Here is a 17,902-nt window from a genome sequence, read left to right as displayed (position 1 = left end):
GACATTTTTGCTTTCCATATGCAAACCCCTCTCTTTGTCTCATCCTCCTTGGCCTCATAAACATGTGTGAGCCCTTCTTTGTCTCCACTATTTTGCCTGTCTTTCCAACGGCAGAGTCTGGTGGAAGGCGGATAGATTTTTGACAGCAAACCCAAGAGGGACTCCTTGCTTAGGCCACACACCAGGGAAATGACGTGGTGACGCTGGTCCTCAAATATCAATCATGTACTGATGAGTCTGATCAAGTGCATAGCTGTTATTAATTTTATCTTTTGTTTCATGCCAAAGGACATATAATTCAAAGGGGCTATTCTAAATGACTAAATGGCTGATTCTAGCATTTTAAGTCCAGAGAAATACTCCTTTTGTGTTTTGTGGGAAGAAAAATAAAAGCTCCAAAGATTACTATAAATATTAGTTGGGTATTTTTCAAAGTTCTAAGAAGAGGAAACTATTTAGACAAGCATTTATTTTTTTATTCAGCAAATATGGACTGAGGGCCAGTTATGTGCCAGGCACTACTAGGTACCAAACAGACAGTTGGTGACATAAGAATATGAGCTCTTCTTCTAATGGGCAGTTTTTAACCAGAATGGTTTTGCTCCTCTTTGGGCATCGGGCAGCATCTAGAGACATTTCTGATCCTTACAACTGGGCTGTACTAATGGGGTATCATGTAGAGGCCAGAGATCCTGCTAAATATCCTACAGTGCCCAGCACAGGACCCATCACAAAGAGTTGTGCCCAGCCCGAGCATCAGTAACGCTGGGGTTGAGGAGACATGCACTAGACAATGGAGGAGCGCTAGAAGTTTTTAGGAGGGTGGGCAGGGAAGTGTCAGAGGAATGTTGGCACTGATACCCTCATAAACCTGAAAGGAAGTTAGTTAGTGCAAGAATGTATCACTTTAGGCAGTAGGGAGGATTCCCAAAAAGTTCTGTGGCAGTGTTTTAGACATTAGATCCTATTTTAAAGATAGGAGAACAGCTGCTGAATAGACAAATCTGGGAGTGAGTGGGGCCTTGGTGGAGAAACCCAGCTCTCTGGCAACATCTGCTGAGCAGGCCTCTCAGGGCAACCCAGTCTCCTGTCACAGACAGAGCAATTCCCCTCGGCTGTTTCCCTTACATCTGAGAAGTTTCACTTTAAGGTCAGTATTTCATCTGATCCTGCAAGAGGGAAAAGTCCAAAGTTTAACCTAATTTCTCATGAGTTCAATGTCACATGATTATGGGAAAAGCAGTAAAGGACAGGAAAGACCCTTGGCTGAGCTCGGGAGGCCAACTGGAGCTGACCCTCCGGCTGACCACAGACAAGCTGCCGGCCCTCCAGCCCTCCAGCCCTCCGGGTAACTAGGGCAATGACACCCAAAACCCAATGACTTGTAGTTGGAAGTGACTTTAGCCACCTCTGGTTTCCTCTTTTGTGCATTATAAAGGAGCTAAGACAAAACTGCCTTGGACCCAGAGTCCTGATTTTTACATCAAAGTAAGAGAATAAAGTTAAAAATGACCAACTGAGGTGATAGGGTTTTAGTTTATACCAGTGACTGTCTGTCTATCAGGGTTACTTTTGCCCTCCCCCCACCCCCAGGGTATTGGCAAAGTCTAGAGGCATTTATGGTTGTTCTAGCTGAGGGGTGCTCCTGGCATCTAGTGGGTAGAGGCCAGGGGTGCTGCTAAACATCGTCCAACGACAAAGATTTATCCAGCCCAAAATGTTCATAGTGCCAAGGTTCAGAAATCTCGATGCTCACTGACAAAGAAAAGCAAAATTTCTCAACTGTAGCACATCACAAATAGCACTTTCTTTTACTTACAGTCTAGAACCTGGTCTGAGCTGATTACACACTTGGATGGTGTCTACATTGACCCATCAAAACATGCTTGTTATGAAACCATCAGGGAATACCGCCTTCCAGATTCAGCAGATGTGAGACAAATAACATCCTGCTCATTTAGAGTCAAGTCAGAGGATACTCGCTAAACGCCTGAGATTTTTCTTCACAACTCTGGCTCTTGTTTTCACTAAGTGGCCATTCCTGGGCTATTTGTCAAACATACCTTATCTCCTGTAATATCATCTTTTTCTGTTTGGTGTGGTTTTGGAATTCCAGGCAGACCATGCCCAGTATAATGGTCTTGGACAGACATTCTTCCTGTCTGGGGTATTTTCTTCCTGTCTAGGGTATTTTAGTTACTGCCGTAAAGTTTGCAAAATGTTCTTTTTTTTTTTTTTTTCTGAAAAGATATTCTTGAAAATCAGTAAACTTCACAGAATGGAAAAAGCTGATCAGTGATTTTTCAAGATATGGGGTATTTCATCGGGAGAGTCGCCATCATAACTCAACCCCAAATAAAATGCGTTCAGAGAGTGACCTCAGCTTTACATGGAGCCTACTGTTTAGAGATTGTCCTTGTGGACTCTAAAGAAAATTGAACAATATATCAGCCATGAAAATAAACAGTGGCCCATCACAAAGAGGAAGTTAGGCAGTGGGCCTAAAATAATGTTTAACTAACTTTACGTTCCCCTCGGTCCCCTTTTTTTTTTATTTCTGTGGGAATGTGGATTTGTGGGGACACAGAAGTTATTGGCTATTCAAAAAATATCTGTCTGCGTTTGGCTGGAGAAATGAGATAGAAGGCAGTAGGGCTATCTCGATGAGAAATGATGTTGGGAAATATGGGCAGGGCTAATAAGCATTAAATGCAATTTTGATATGCATAATTATTTTAAAAACTATTGACAAAAAGTGAAATTTTAGAAAATGTATGGCTGGAATTTCCTGGATTTTTCCTGAAGCATTCAAGAACCTAATTTCTATTTTGTCTACGTCAAGTAAACATTATAGCTAGTCTCCAAATTTCTAAATATTGTTATTTTCATTTTTACCCCAAAGTATGGAGATATTTCCCATGCAATTTCTTATCCACTGGTGATGTTCCAGAAAAAAATTCGTCACTCCTTTTTTGCATGACCAGCAAGGAAAGAATGCCTTTCAAAAACCAAACCCACCCTCACTGGCCTCTGGCCATGCCATTTTCTCTTCTTGTAATGTCCTCCTTAAGTCATCTGCCACCCCAGTCAACACTACTTCCCCACCAAACTCCATCTTTCCCAATCTGGTGAACTCCTATCCATCCTCCAAAACCCAGTTCAATGATCATTTTCCCCAGACTTCTCAGAAAGAATGTATTATAATCTCCATTAGACTGCCATAGGATAATTATTTAGGTTGCCTGTTGATTCTTATTGATGAGATCCTTGAGTGCAGGGAGGTCTGTGCTCTCCTGATTTAACTTTGTATATCCAAAGACTAGTGCAGTGCCAGGTTCAAAGTAGGCAATCAGCAGGTAAGGTATGGAATAAATGAGTGAATAGTGAGTGGGTGGATAGGTGGATGAAATAAGAAATAATTCATCTTGCCGACATCCTTTTCCCACTGATTTGTAATGCCGCTTTGGAGATAAACCAATTCTCCACATATGTGTGACTTAGTCCCTGGCTTTTCTGCTCTTTACCACTGGTCTGTCCATCCTGTAGTGTTTTACTTTTTTGTAACTATAGAAGTCTCGATATATGGTCAGATGTGTTTTCCCTATATTCTCCTCCTTATTCAAAATTATCATGGCTAGTCTTTTGGCTTTATTCTTCCATGTGAAGAATAGGGCCATCTTGTCAGGTGTTGTGAAAAGCACCATAGAGATTTTGACTGAGATTGTATTGGATTTATAGATTTATTTGGAGTATAATTGACATATTTATGATATTAAGCATTGCTATACATGAATATAGAATATTTCTCTTCTTATATTGTCCTGTGTTTATTTTCTAATTATTTTAGATTTTGTTTAAATGGAGTCTAATTTTATTGTCAGTAAAATGAGTTATTGCTCATGAATAGTAATACTGATTTCTTCATATTGCTCTTATATATAATAAGCAAATTTGATGCCCTCTTTCTTCTTTCAATTATATATTTCTTTGTCTTGTTTTATTATGCTGGCTAAACTCTGCAGGGTAATGCTCAAGAGAAGCATTCATAGACAGCCTTATCTTTTTGCTGACTTTAAAGGAAATTATTCTAATGATTCCTCTTTAAATGTGATGACTATTATGTGTGTATCAGAGATACCTCTAATCAATTATTTTTAGAAGAGTTCCCTCTATGCCTAGTATGCTAAGTACTATTGTTATGAATAGATGTTGAATTTTATTGACTGTGGTATTCTAATTTTTGAAATGATTAGGTGGTTTCTCTCTCTCTTGTTATTGTGGTGAAGTCTAGTGAGATGTCATCTACCTTAAATTCCTGAAATAAGCCCCCCTTGGTCATGAGATTTTAAAATAATACTGCTGCATTCAGTAGGATCTCTCTCCCTCTCTCTCTCTCTTTTAGGATTTTTACATTTATAGTCATAATTGAAATTGACCTATAATCTTACTTTCATGCTCTTGTATAGTTTTTGAGTCAAGATTGTATTCATAAAGTGAATTCCGGACCTTTTTTTCTTTTTTTTTCTCTCCAGTCTGGAATAATCTATATTGGTTAGAGATGATTCGTTTGTTAAGGATTGATCACATTAAAATCATTTGGGACCTTTAAATATTTGATGGTAGAAATTTTACTATAGATGTAATTACTTAATGGATGTAATTGAATTTAGGTTTTCTATATTATCTGGGGTCATTTTTTATAACTGATACTCTTTTTTTTAAAAAAAGATTTTATTTATTTATTCATGAGAGACACAGAGAGAGAAAGAGGCAAAGACATAAGCAGAGGGAGAAGCAGGCTCCCTGCAGGGAGCCCAGTGTGGCCCTGGATCCCAGTATCACGGGACTCCAGTATCACGCCCTGAGCCAAAGGCAGATGCCCAACCACTGAGCCACCCAGGCTATAACTGATATACTTTAAGAAAATTATCCATGTCATAAAACTTATAATTTTGTTAGTATTAAACTAGTATTCTCAAGATTTATATTTCATATCTTCACTGTGTTTGCATTAAGTTCTCTTTATCACTTGTGTTTTTCTTCTTGATCATTCTTGCCTAAGGTTTGCCTATTTTAGAAATCTGATATACTTTAAGAAAATTATCCATGTCATAAAACTTATAATTTTGTTAGTATTAAACTAGTATTCTCAAGATTTATATTTCATATCTTCACTGTGTTTGCATTAAGTTCTCTTTATCACTTGTGTTTTTCTTCTTGATCATTCTTGCCTAAGATTTGCCTATTTTAGAAATCTTTTAAAATCACCTTACTTTTAAAATTCTTTTTATCTTTTCTTCCCATCTCATTATATTTGGCAGTAATCTTTATTATTTTTTGTCTCACTTTGTTATTTTTCTAGCTTCCTAAATAGTATACTTAGTTTGCTAATGTTCAACCTTTAAAAAAAAATTCAACCTTATTTTTTAACATATGCACTTAAAGTTTCTGTACCCCATAAGGAGTGTTTTGTTTGTCTTTCAATTTCAAATATTTTGTCATTTCTATTAAGATATTCTTTGCTGAATTTTAGAATTATTTTAAGTTTCCAAATACACTTGGGTTTGGCTGGGCTACTATTGGTCTTTAATTTTATTGAATTGTAGTCAGAACAGTCCATCTCTATCATATTGATTCCTTCTATATGTTGAGGCTTGGTTAGTGGTCAGTTTGCATAAACATTTCATGCATTGTTTTAAAAGAGTACATATTCTATGAATTGTTGGGTATGAGGCCCCTTTTACAGCCAGTATATTAACTTTATCTATTTGATCTATTAATTTCTGTGAACAGATGTTAAAAAATCATTATGATTATGGATTTGTCAATCTCTCCTTGTAATTCTTTCCACTTTTGCTTTATATTTTTTGAGACCATGTGCATAACAGGTTAGGATTATTATACTTTTACAGTAAAATTAAATCTCTATTATATAAATACCATCTTTATCACTAATAAAGGAAGTATATTTTTATCAGGATATTTATTTGGAGTTTCTGTGGGCTAGCATTTGCTACACATGTTTTTTTCTATTCCTTCACTTTCAACATTTCTATTATATTATGCATTGTGTTTCTTGCAAAGATTTTTGAATATCTGAAAATTTCTGTCTTTTATTTGATATTAGAGCCATTGATATGTATTATGATTAGAAATGTATAAGGAGGGGCGCCTGTGTGACTTAGTTAAATGTCTGCCTTCTGCTCAGGTTATGATCTCGGAGTCCTGGGATCAACTCCCATGTCAGGCTTCCTGCTCTGCAGGGATCCTGCTTCTCCCTTTGCCTTTCTCTCTGTCTCTCATGAATAAATAAATAAAATATTTTAAAAAGAGAGAGATATGTATAAGGACTTTTCTTCTTTTTTCCCCCTGTACTTACTGTGCTTTTTTATGGCTTTGTGTTCTTCCTTCTTGCTCTTTATTGGCACCATAAAATCTTTATTTCTTTTCCCTTATGCATTTTATACATTCCATCCCACTCTTTCTGCATATACTCAAAATTGTAATACATGTGTAATTAACTTGAAATCTTCCTCAATTAGCAGCTTTACTTACATACTCCAAATTATGAGAACCATAGAATGCTTTAACATTTTTAAACCTCTCCAGTCTTTCATGCCATTTTTTCAGTTTGTTTTTAAGTCCCCTGAAATTAGTCATCTTGTTATTATTTCATGCAGACAGAGCTTGATTAGATTGACCCTTATTGCCAATTTCTTGCTCACCATGGCTTCTTGAATCCTGTTCTTTTCCACAGGTTCAGTATGCTTCCCTCAGACATACATGTTTTATTCTGTTTCTCAGAATGAGGATCTATGAGTGAATACTCATGACATTTGTCTGGAAAATATCTTTACTTCATCCTTCATCCTCACTCTTGAATGGTAATTAGCTGGGTATAAAAGTTAGGTTTGTAGTAATTTTCTCTGAGCACTTTGCAGAAATTTTTCCATAACCTACTAGCTTCTTTTTGCTGAAGAGAACTGTTTTCATCATAATTGCTGTCCTTTTGCAAAAATAACCTGTTAGGGTTTTGTTTTGTTTTGATTTTGGTTTGGGGTTTTGTTTTTTGTTTGTTTGTTTTTTTCGGACTTTGCTTGCCCTTTAGTATTCTACAGTTTCTATATAATCTGTATAGGTTAGGTTATTTTTAAATTTATTATGTTTGAGTCTCATTTAGCTTTACTGAATCTGAAGATGTGCTTTTACTAATTCTAAAAAGATCTCAACTGTTTCTCTTTTTGAATATTGCTTCCCTATATGACCTAAACCCTGCATCTCTCAGCTTTTCAAGATCACCCCTTCACTTCCCTCTCTTCTTCATTTCCAGTCTCTCATATATATTGCATCAATTCCATCCACAAGTGAACATGCCCTAATGTCTCCCATCTTTTATTAAAAAAAAAAAAATCCTCCCTTGACCCCATATCTCCCTGAGGCCATTTCATTGCTCTGCTGGACATCATAGGCAAACTTCTTAAAAAATTTGCCTCCACATTTCTCCACTTCCATATGTCCCATTTATTCTTCATGTCACTAAAGTATGAATTTTGCCCTCACCAATCCAGAGAAACTGCTCTTGCAAAGGTTAGTAACAACTTCATGTGTCTGAATCACTGTTCAGTCCTCATTTAACTTGGCCCTCTTCCCAGAATTGAACATGGTTGACTACTGCTTCCCTAAAATACTCTTCACCTTTTTCCTTCTGAAGCATTTGACTCTCTTGCTTCCTAGTGTTGGAGCACAGAGGACTTGGTTTGAGCTCTATTTTCTTCATTTTCTACTCTCTATCCCTAAGAATTTTTATCCATTTACACAATTTTAAGTACCATATTTGTCAGGGGTGGCCAGATATATGCCTCCAGCCCTCACTCTTCCTCTAGCTATTAATTATGTGTGAATTCCTGCTCTCAACACATTTAAGTTTAAACTCTCCAGAGCTGAAGCCTTGAATTTACCCCCAAAAGAGTGTCTTCCTTATCTTAGCAAATGATATCCCCATCCACCTGATTTCTAAAGCTAGAATCTAGAAGTCATTCTTCATTCCTTTTTCTCTCAAAGAATCATATTTACTCTATTATAAAGTCTAATGAAGTCTGTCTTAAAAATATGCCTCAAATCCATCCACTTCCCATCTCCATCTCCAGCAGCCTGATCTTGGCCTCTATCATTTCTCAACCAGAAACTACTATCCAGTTCCTGAATCCCTGTCACTATGAATACTCTCCCATCCATTTTCAACATGGTGGTCAGAACATCTTTAAAAAAAAAAATTATCTTCCTACTTAAAGTCCTTCAAGAGCTTTTTTTTTTATTTTTTTTTCAAGAGCTTCTTATTAGACTTAGATTAAAAGAAAATCTATACTCCTTAATAAAACCTTTCCTTCTTTCAACCTCAGCCAGATTCTCTCCTCTCCCTCTAGCATTCTGGCCACTCTGGCTTTCCCATTCCTTAGTCACACCAAGCTCTTGGTCCTACAGGGCCCCCATAGATTCCTTCTGCCTGGAATGTTCTCTAACTCTGCCCCTACCAGACTGGCTCTTCCCCTGCTTCAAGAAGCATGAGTTCACCTTCCAAGAGAAGCTTTTCTGACGACTGTGGATAACATAGGGCCTCTATTGTGTCTCTAGTTACAACTTTTTGTTAGCCCTTTCCACACATTGTTTCCTTCTCTTTCAGAGTTGTATGATCTTATTTTATTTTATTGGTCTTGCAATTTCAACAGTATCTTAATAGTCAGTTTTGTTGCCATAATTAACCAGCCCCATCCTTTTGGAGGCTTCCTAGTAAAACAATATTAAGAAACCTTTGAGGGGATCCCTGGGTGGCTCAGTGGTTTAGCGCCTGCCTTTGGCCCAGGGCATGATCCTGGAGTCCTAGGATCAAGTCCCACGTCGGGCTCCCTGCATGGAGCCTGCTTCTCCTTCTGTCTGTGTCTCTGCCTCTCTCTCTCTCTCTCTCTGTGTGTGTGTGTGTCTGTCATGAATAAATAAATAAAATCTTTAAAAGAAAAAAAGAAACCTTTGATTGCTAAATTTAGAAAATGTTCAACTGCCAATAGAACCCCTTACTGAGGGATTCTTCTAGGACCACGTTTAATCTGAGGGGGCCTCTAAATGAACCATGGTATCTTGGCTCTCTGCAAGTGCAAGCACTCCCTGGGATAGATTCTCTGCATTCCTACAAGAAGGCTTTGTCGTATCTTAGTGCCATTTCCTTACAGCACAATTAGCCAATTTTAGTAAAAACAATTCTGAGAGGGTTTTTTTTTTTTTCCATTGTTTTTTCAAAGCAGAAATAGTATACTGGACAGTTTGCATGTGACAAACTAAAATACCAAAACTTAGTTTTGCTGCAGAGAAACCATGGTTATAAGTTGGTTCTTTTGATTTTTTTAACTTGCTTACTCTCTCTGCTTTTATAAATCTTTAAGTTCCAGAAGGAGGGAACCAGGTCTGTTTTGTTTGCACTTTATGTATATAATTAGTGGCATACATAGATAAAGATCTCAAATTGATGCTTTTTTTTAAGTAAAGCTCTGATGAGCATCTTCCCAAATTGCATCCGTAGTTGTTATACTCCTATTTTTTTTGTGTTAAGTAAAAGTAGCATACTGAATTACTGAACTCTACCTCTGAAACAAATAATAATACACTGTATGTTAATTGAATTTAAATTTTAAAAAAATAAAAATCTTTTAAAAGTAGCATACTGGCCTCCCAGTCTGTGAAAAAGATAATTATCGTCTGTATTTCTTTTATTTGTTAATGGAGGCTTAAAACTTTCAAAGTCCTTAGTAATGGCTCATAATGTTTCAATTTTGTAAAAATTCAGAACATTTACACATGGGTTTGTATGTTTCCAAGTAGACTGCCTTGGTGGTTTTTGGCTTACCATGGCCACACTTGCTTTCAAGGAATCTCCTAGTCTGTGTCTTGAAGCTCGCTGGTGCTAGAGATATGTATTTTTGTTTAGTTTTGCTTTTATTTTAATTCGTGACTTAATACATGGTCTTGTCACAAGAGGACCTGTATCTGAATAATTAGAGATAAAACCAGCCTTACTTCATAATACTCAAAATATTTAGCTGGCTAGGACACCAACCAATGAGACTTGCACCTGGGCCAATCAGAAGGGACTTGTCGGTTACACACCTATTGGCCACACCTACAGGCCACACCTGGTGTGCTGAATCCAGACCCTGTCTCTGGGGAAGGAAATTCAGTAGACCTTATTGGTGGCTTTCATTTTAGCTAACTCCCTCATTTTTTTAAAGCCTGGTTTTTGGTTTTAGGTTTGGTTTCATTTGTTCTTTTTTGGAAGTGATTCAAAGCCTTGGAACCTTCTAATTTTCCCATAATCATATCTTATTTATACCTGTCTGATCTTCTACACAGGGAGCAACTTTGGTCAAAAGGATACAGTAATTGAGTTCTGCCTTCCAGAACTTGCTGAGTTAAACGCAGGTTATGGTGACCGGCCTGGGCTATCTTGGGTTTATCCACACAGTGCTTTGTTTGGGGTGGTGAGAGTCTCATTCCTTAGCTGATGGCATGGCCCTATAATCTTACTGTTGCTCCACATTCCTTTCTGATTCTGGCCTGAGGCATGGTGGATCGGTGGAGGATTTTCAGAGATCAAAGGATATCTCTGTTTTCTCAGGTCTGTTTGTAACTCCACCTCACTGGAAAAAAAAAAAGGCCCAGTGAGGGATCTCACTCCCACTGAAGTCCTTGTTTCTTGATGTCATCTATGTGTTTCATGTCCAAGGCCACCTGCCTTCAAATAAGTGAATTTTCTGACATTTTTCTTCTTTTTGAATCACAGGTCCATACATTCCGAGGCCCGCACTGGTGTGAATACTGTGCCAACTTCATGTGGGGGCTCATTGCCCAAGGGGTTCGGTGCTCAGGTAGACACAGAACTTTCTTCATCCTTTTCTAATTATATCAAGTGACATAATGTTGAGCTGGAGATCATTTCTCCAGAGGTGGGAAACAGATCCAGATTATTCAAAAGTCTGGCTTTCTGGAAGGTTCAAGTCATCTCTGTGCTTAATGGAGAACTGTTCTAGGTGTCTGCTGAAACAAAAAGGGAATATCATGTTTATGCAATAAAAGAAAAACATCCAAGCAAGTACATTGCCTTATGAACCTACCTGCCACCCAGAATAGGCAGCAGTCCTTAAAAGAAAAACAAATCAATTCCAATGGAATGGCAAAGATAGAAAAACCACATTTCTTTCCCATCCCTACTTTATTACAAAAGGCAAGACATGAAAACAGAAATACTGGCGAACCGTTGCCACACACCAGGCATTGAGCACTTTCTATTTATCATGCCATTTAGCCTCACCAACAGACCTTAAAGAGGTACAATTATTCTCCCCACTGAACAGATGAAGAAACTGAGGCTTAAAGGTAGTTGTTAATTGCTCTTGGCCACATAGTAAGTGGTGGAAAATTTATTCAGCTCCAGAACCCATGCTCAGAATTTCTCTGCTATCAGATTAGCTGTGCAACTAAAGACCTTGATTGGATATCACATATTTTCAAAGCATTTTGAAACCCTGGGTGTTTTTCCACCTAGAACTGGGCACACACACCCAGTGTTAATGGCACATAACACATCTTATTAAAATACAGCTAACAAAAGAGCAAAGAATTGCCAAACTAGTGTGTAACAAGTGTGGCTTCCTAATTCATCTCACCACACTTTTTCTGGCAAGCAGTCCTGGCCAGGAGCAAGAATAGCCTCCTGTGCTATACTGATTGGGTTTCCACCAACACCATGATTGATTTCTTCCTTGCTAGGGAATTATTTTTTTAAAAAATTCTTACAGAGCATTTAAAATAAAATAAGCTAATGATACTACGTTAAGATAATCTATTTTACCATACTGCCCATTTTGGCTCAAAGGACTGTGAGATCTTAAATACTTTCTCTGCTCAGAAGAAGCCACCTTAGCTTCTACTGTGTAGATACAACCGGTAGTGGTACCTGGAGGTTCAAGTATTGGTTGTGTATGTGATTTACCGCTACCTGCCCCCATCACAGATGAGACAAGCAGCAAACAGGCTCAGAGACAGCCTCTCTAGGAATGTTCCAGATACCCCAATGAATACAAAAGACTTACTCACCTGGGAGTTACAAAGCATCTCACAGCTCAACCACTGATTAAAATGGTAGACCATCTGAATCACCCAGTGGTAATTAATTCAGGCTGTCCAGATTATACCTACCAGAAATATTCTCATTGCGGATATTAACCAAATTGAGCAGCAAATTGGTCCAAAGACAATATTATGAGAACAAAACTCTAGAATTTGGATTAGCTGTGAATAGCAACCTTCTCTGGGATAAAAAGGGTTTGTTTTTTCTGTTTTTTTTTTTTAATTAAACATATTCTGAGGTTATAATGTTAATATTCTCTAGTGGCCACTGTTTGGCCTCACAATTTCCTCTGAGCAGCAGGAAAATCAAAACCTGATCATTGTTTTCCATATTTTAATTATTTTTTAAAATGAACTAGACTTTATTTATAGCATATGGAGTTATAGTAGTTTGCAAATACTGAATATTTTTATATATTGTAAAACACATTAATTTTAACAAAATGTCATTACAACTCTAACAAAAAATGCTGCTGCTTCAGATCTTAAAATGGAGTTTATATGGAAATTAAAAATAGAATCATCACATAATCCAGCAATTCCACTTCTGAGTCTCTATCCAAAAAAACTGAAAGCAGGCACTCAAACAGGTATTTGTCCACCTGTGTTTATAACAGCACTATTCACAGTAGCCAAAAGGTAGAAGCAACCCAAGTATCCATCAATAGATAAAACAAAATGTGCTATGTCAATACCATGGGGTATCATCCAGCCTTAAAAAGGAAGGAAATCCTGTCATATCTTGTAATACTAACGAACCTTAAGGACATCCTGCTAAGCAAAATAAGCCAGTCACAAAAGGACAAATGCTAATGATTCCACTTATATGATTTTCACTTTCCAGTAATCAAATTCATAGAAATGGAAAGTAGAATGTGGTTGCCAGGGGAAGGAGGGTCTGGGGAGTTACTGTTTAACGAGTAGAGTTTCAGTTTTGGAAGCTGATGGTTCTGGAGATGGATGGTGGTGACAGTTGCACACAACGTGAAGGTACTTAATGCCTCTTGAACTGTACACCCAGAAATGGTTAAAATGGTGAAATTCATGTTAGGTATCTTTTATCACAACTTTAAAAATTTGTCTTCAATGACACTTAATAAAACTTACTAAGGAAATAACAAGAAGAGCTGGTCAGGTATCCTTATATTTTCTCACAAATTTGCTTTTTTTTTTTTTATTTAACTCTTAGCAGGTAATGTTCACTGCACTTCAGAGTTTACACAGATTAATTCAGTTGATCCTTATAATAATCCTAGCAGTAGATGCTAATATCATCCCTATTTTATAAAAGAGAATCCAAACAAGAAACCAAACCAGTTCTATTTGGTTCACTTTGCCCAAATTTACATATACAAATAGATCTATCAAAATACCGTTGAAGTTTACTTGAGCTGTGTTGAATTTCTCATGTTGATAAAACCAAGATGATTTAGAACTGGTTTTTCCTTTGAAAGGAGGGTGGACAGAACTCAGCCTAAAAATTACATGAAAACCATGTAATGATTTTGCAAAAAATTTTTTGATGATTTTATGAAAGTTTAGATTTTCTCGAATCCTTGGTATGGATGGTTAAGTGCTTTTTTGTTAAATAGCTGGTGACAATATTCATTATTATATGTATGTAATATGTATATATGTTTTGAATTGACAGCACATCAACTTTGAACAACTTCAGCATTAAATTTTTATTTTCCAGACTGTAGACTGTGTCTTGTCATTATTAGAGAAATTCTGTCAGTGGATACCAACTGCTAACAAGGTTTTTAATGTGTTCATTGAACTAAAGTACCTTTTTAGCTTTGGATCTTGATATGAGCTTTATAAATAATTACTCTAATCATCACGTTATGTGGCATTGTTCTGAATTGTAAACTCTCAGGTACTCCCACTGGTGTCTAGTTAGACATTATTTCCACTCACAGGTGTCAAAATAAGGCAAGTAGAAAGAAAAATGGCCAAACCAAACTGCCCAACAAAGGGAAGGTACTAGAAATTATGGGCAACTCTCCAGGAAATGGGAAGGAGATGCCAATGGTCATGGGTCCCTCAGACCAAAGATTAAAGATTCCTACAGAGAGAGTTATCATGTCTTCCACAAAAGGAAAATCTAAGACTTCAGGAAAACAACCTAGCAGAAGTCCTAAGTACCCAAATATGTGGACCCAAAGTTTCCAGTCTGAAAAGAGGGGAAAAAAACATACAGATAACCTAGCTGATTACCAAAACGATCTCAGTGAAATGTTCTATTATTTTTTCTATTATTATGGTCCAGCAACAGAAAAAACTGAGAAAAATGGAATTATTTAAGTTTTCTGAGTAAAGATGGATCTCATGGAGAGTATCACCTCTACATGGGATAGGTGTTCCAGAAAGATACAGCAAACCCTTGGGTGTTTTCAGTTTTATTTTTGGTAACCTATCATTTGTGTTGGGCTTTGACCAAAGGGCCGGGCAAGGCTAATGTGGCTTCTTTGTTTACAGACTGTGGATTGAATGTACACAAACAGTGTTCCAAGCACGTTCCCAACGACTGTCAACCTGATCTCAAGAGGATTAAGAAGGTGTACTGTTGTGACCTCACAACACTTGTGAAGGCTCACAATACTCAGAGACCCATGGTGGTAGACATATGCATACGGGAAATTGAAGCAAGAGGTTTGGAAAAGACTCTATACTTATAGTGATTTTGTTTTCACTGTTTGTTTTTACTGTTGTCAAGGAGACTTTTTTATAATTGTTAAATCGACTCTCTCTCCACTATCGATGTTGGGGAGACATTCTGACCCAGCATACACACACACACACACACACACACACACACACACACACGCATACACACAGAAATAAGCTGAATCTAGCCATTATATCAGTTTCTGTTTTGTACCTAAACCTTGCATGTCGGTATTCAACCCATGTTTGCTAAGCATTTATTATGTGCTACATATTGAGAATATAAAAGTCACAGTTCTCACCTTCCAGAAATTCATATTGTAATATGCAGAATCATAGGGGTCAATAAATAAATGTTATGGGTGTGTGTATCCAAAACACCATGGAGTTATAGAGGAAGACATTTCAGTGTTATTTGAGGACAATTCAGGAATGGTTTATGGCAGAAGTAAGATTTGAATTGAGTCTTAAAAAGTTATCCCACTAAATAAGGAGATAAACTGTTGATCAACAGATACATTTTATACCATAGAGAAATTCACTGCCAGTATTTGTTCTGTTTATTTCAAAGAAGAGAGTTAAAAGAGTAAAAAGATCTATGCAATGAAAAATAAAGAAGCCATTGAGGAAGGGCACCTGGGTGTCTCAGTCAGTTAGACATCTGACTTGATTTCAGCTCAGGAGGTGATCTCGTGGTCTGGGGATCAAGCCCCACCCACAGCAGGTTCCACTCAGCAGGGAGTCTTCTTAAGCTTCTCTCTCTCACTCTCCCTCTGTCCCTCCCCTCCACATGCTCTCTCTTTTTTTAAAAGATCTATTTATTCGTTTGAGAGAGAGAGAGAGAGCAAACAAGCAGGTGGAGGGTCAGGGGGAGAGAAAGAATCCTGAGGCAGACCCCATGCTGACCACGGAGCCTGATGCAGGGCTTGACCCTAGGATCCCAAGTCCTTGACCTGAGCCGAAATCAAGAGTTGGCAGCTCAACCAACTGAGCCACCCAGGTGCCCCAATAAATAAATATTTTAAAAAAGAAGAAGGCACAGAAAATAGAAACATTTCAATGAAAAGGTTCTCTATAGTATGCTTGAGTCACCCTTCCTTTATCTATGTTTTGTTTGGCTACTCCTCAGTATCAAAATGTTCAGTGATATGGTGGGTTGAGCCTGGTTGGGGAGAACTTGGATTGCTGGATATAACTTGGATAATTGGACCATGTATAAAGCCCAGAGGCTTTAACATTTTTGCCATGTAGGTACTCTGCTGGATAGCAGAGGATATCTGGCAATGGATAGTTGGTATCCATTATTGTGTCCAAACTGGTGTAATGTATTCTACAGATATTTATGCATTGGCTAACTACTACATTCTTTCCAAAAGAAGACAAAAGAGGACATTATAAGCTTGTTATCCCAAGCCTTTTAGAGACAGGAAAAATCCCTTTCCCATGCAGGATGAAAACCAGAGCTATTCTGTCCCCTTCAGATTTGCTCATTTAATCTCAGATTGTAAGAAGTGCCTGCTGCCTTTTGACTGCTGTGCCTGTCAGAGCTTAGTGGGTGCTTTGGGATCTGGTGAAGGTATTGCTGCAGGGGCTGGGCTGAGTAAGAGTTGAGACGGGGTGCCCTGACCCTGGGTGAGATGCTGGGGGAGTATCCCTGGCTCCTATCGTTGAGAGGGCTCTGCAATTGGGGGTCAGGTGATCAGCCTCCCTGGAGCCTCAACTCAGGACCCCAGCTTCTCTGGAGAAGCTGGGATCATCTCATAATGATCCTCATAAGAGGCGACTGATAGATAACTCAGGCAGAGTTACCACCGTGTCTGACATCTTATGTGTCCGTGGGGAGCACGGCATGAAGCATGCCTGGAACAAGAGCTAGAATGGCACAGATCAGGAATTTATGCCAGGGGACTGAAAGCAAGGGGATTGGAGCTGCAGGCATTAGCATCCTGCGCATGTGAGCAGAATCAGAGAATGGGCTGGAAGAAATTCACATGACTCCCATCCTCAGCCTCATTGCCACCCCTGCCAAAGTCTTACCTCACTTCCATCCATGGCAAATTCCTTATTGTTCTGCAAATGCTCTTTCATGGCCATTTGTTTCTGCATGATGTGGCAGGACAAAAAGATCACGGACGTGGAGTTAGATTCCCAGCCCTGTCTCACACTCACTGTGGCATGACCTTGGCCAAGTTACCTGCCCCATTTGAATATGTTTTCTCACCCATAAAGTGAATGGAATCAGTCATAAGCTGACTGTGAGAGTTGAAATGAGTTGAGCCATATAAATGACCTAGCACAGGGCCCAGCATAGAGGACTCAAACTATGTTCTTCCTTTTGCCTTTTCTTGGAATGACCACCTATCCTAACTCCACCTCCAAATGTGTCTGTCTACCACCTTACTTCACCCATGTGTCTCAGTGCTATCACAAAGACCCCAAACCTTAGTGTCTGTAACAAGATAGAAATTTGTTTCTCTCTCCAGTAACAATCCAGACACTGGGAGCAGTCTAGGGCTAGGTGAGCAGCACCCCAGGGGCAGGATCCCAGGCCCGGCAACTTGTTGCCTGCCATCCTCGTGAGCTGCTTTCATATGCATGGTCCCAAGTGGTTACCACCTTCTCCTCTGCATTCCAACCATGGGCAGAAAGGCAAGCTCTTTCTCTCCAAGTCCACAATCATGGCGCTATATACATCACTTCTGCTCTCTTTCCATTAGCCAGAATTTACTGGCCATGGCCACGGATGTTGTTCTACTAATCGAAGGTTCCATTGCAGCTGAGGAAGAGGAGAGTTGATATTACAAGGAGAGCTGGAAGCCTCTGCTACTCTGGCAAACTCTAGTCCATCCTTCATGACTTCCTTGAAAGATTAGCTCTTCTGTAAGACCTTCCCCACAGAATCTTCCACCCACAAACAGTCAAGGATTAGTGTTCACGGTACTGTGCTCCCATGTGCCATGGCATCCTCACCCATGTTGCATACACGCATTACATGTACTGAGGCACACTTACATGTACTGCCAACTAGAAGAGGATGACTCCAGGTCTCTTGTAGGAT

At 38.6% G+C, this 17,902-nt stretch overlaps 1 protein-coding gene and 1 long non-coding RNA gene across 5 annotated transcripts in view; one reads left to right on the top strand and one right to left on the bottom strand.

The window, feature by feature from the left end:
* Positions 1 to 17,902, top strand: part of CHN2 (chimerin 2) — a 296,002-nt gene that overhangs the window by 266,863 nt on the left and 11,237 nt on the right. For all 3 annotated transcript variants that reach the window (XM_072783629.1, XM_072783630.1, XM_072783631.1), the window contains 2 exons: positions 10,829 to 10,913; positions 14,656 to 14,829. In XM_072783629.1, the coding sequence (XP_072639730.1) occupies positions 10,829 to 10,913; positions 14,656 to 14,829 (259 nt within the window). The remainder of the gene's footprint in view (positions 1 to 10,828; positions 10,914 to 14,655; positions 14,830 to 17,902) is intronic.
* LOC140608767 (uncharacterized) lies at positions 6,945 to 17,900 on the bottom strand. 2 transcript variants are annotated; one of them, XR_012010745.1, is made up of 3 exons: positions 17,857 to 17,900; positions 10,424 to 11,082; positions 6,945 to 9,582 (listed from the first exon to the last, which is right to left on the bottom strand). It is a non-coding gene; the product is annotated as an uncharacterized lncRNA (long non-coding RNA). The 2 variants fall into 2 exon arrangements; XR_012010746.1 differs by having other exon boundaries at positions 10,424 to 11,079.

Source organism: Canis lupus, chromosome 18 (genome assembly GCF_048164855.1).
Source record: "Canis lupus baileyi chromosome 18, mCanLup2.hap1, whole genome shotgun sequence".
Classification (NCBI taxonomy): Eukaryota; Metazoa; Chordata; class Mammalia; order Carnivora; family Canidae; genus Canis; species Canis lupus.
The sequence above is the reverse complement of the archived record's forward strand: the minus strand, read 5'-3'. Positions and strand labels throughout refer to the sequence as shown.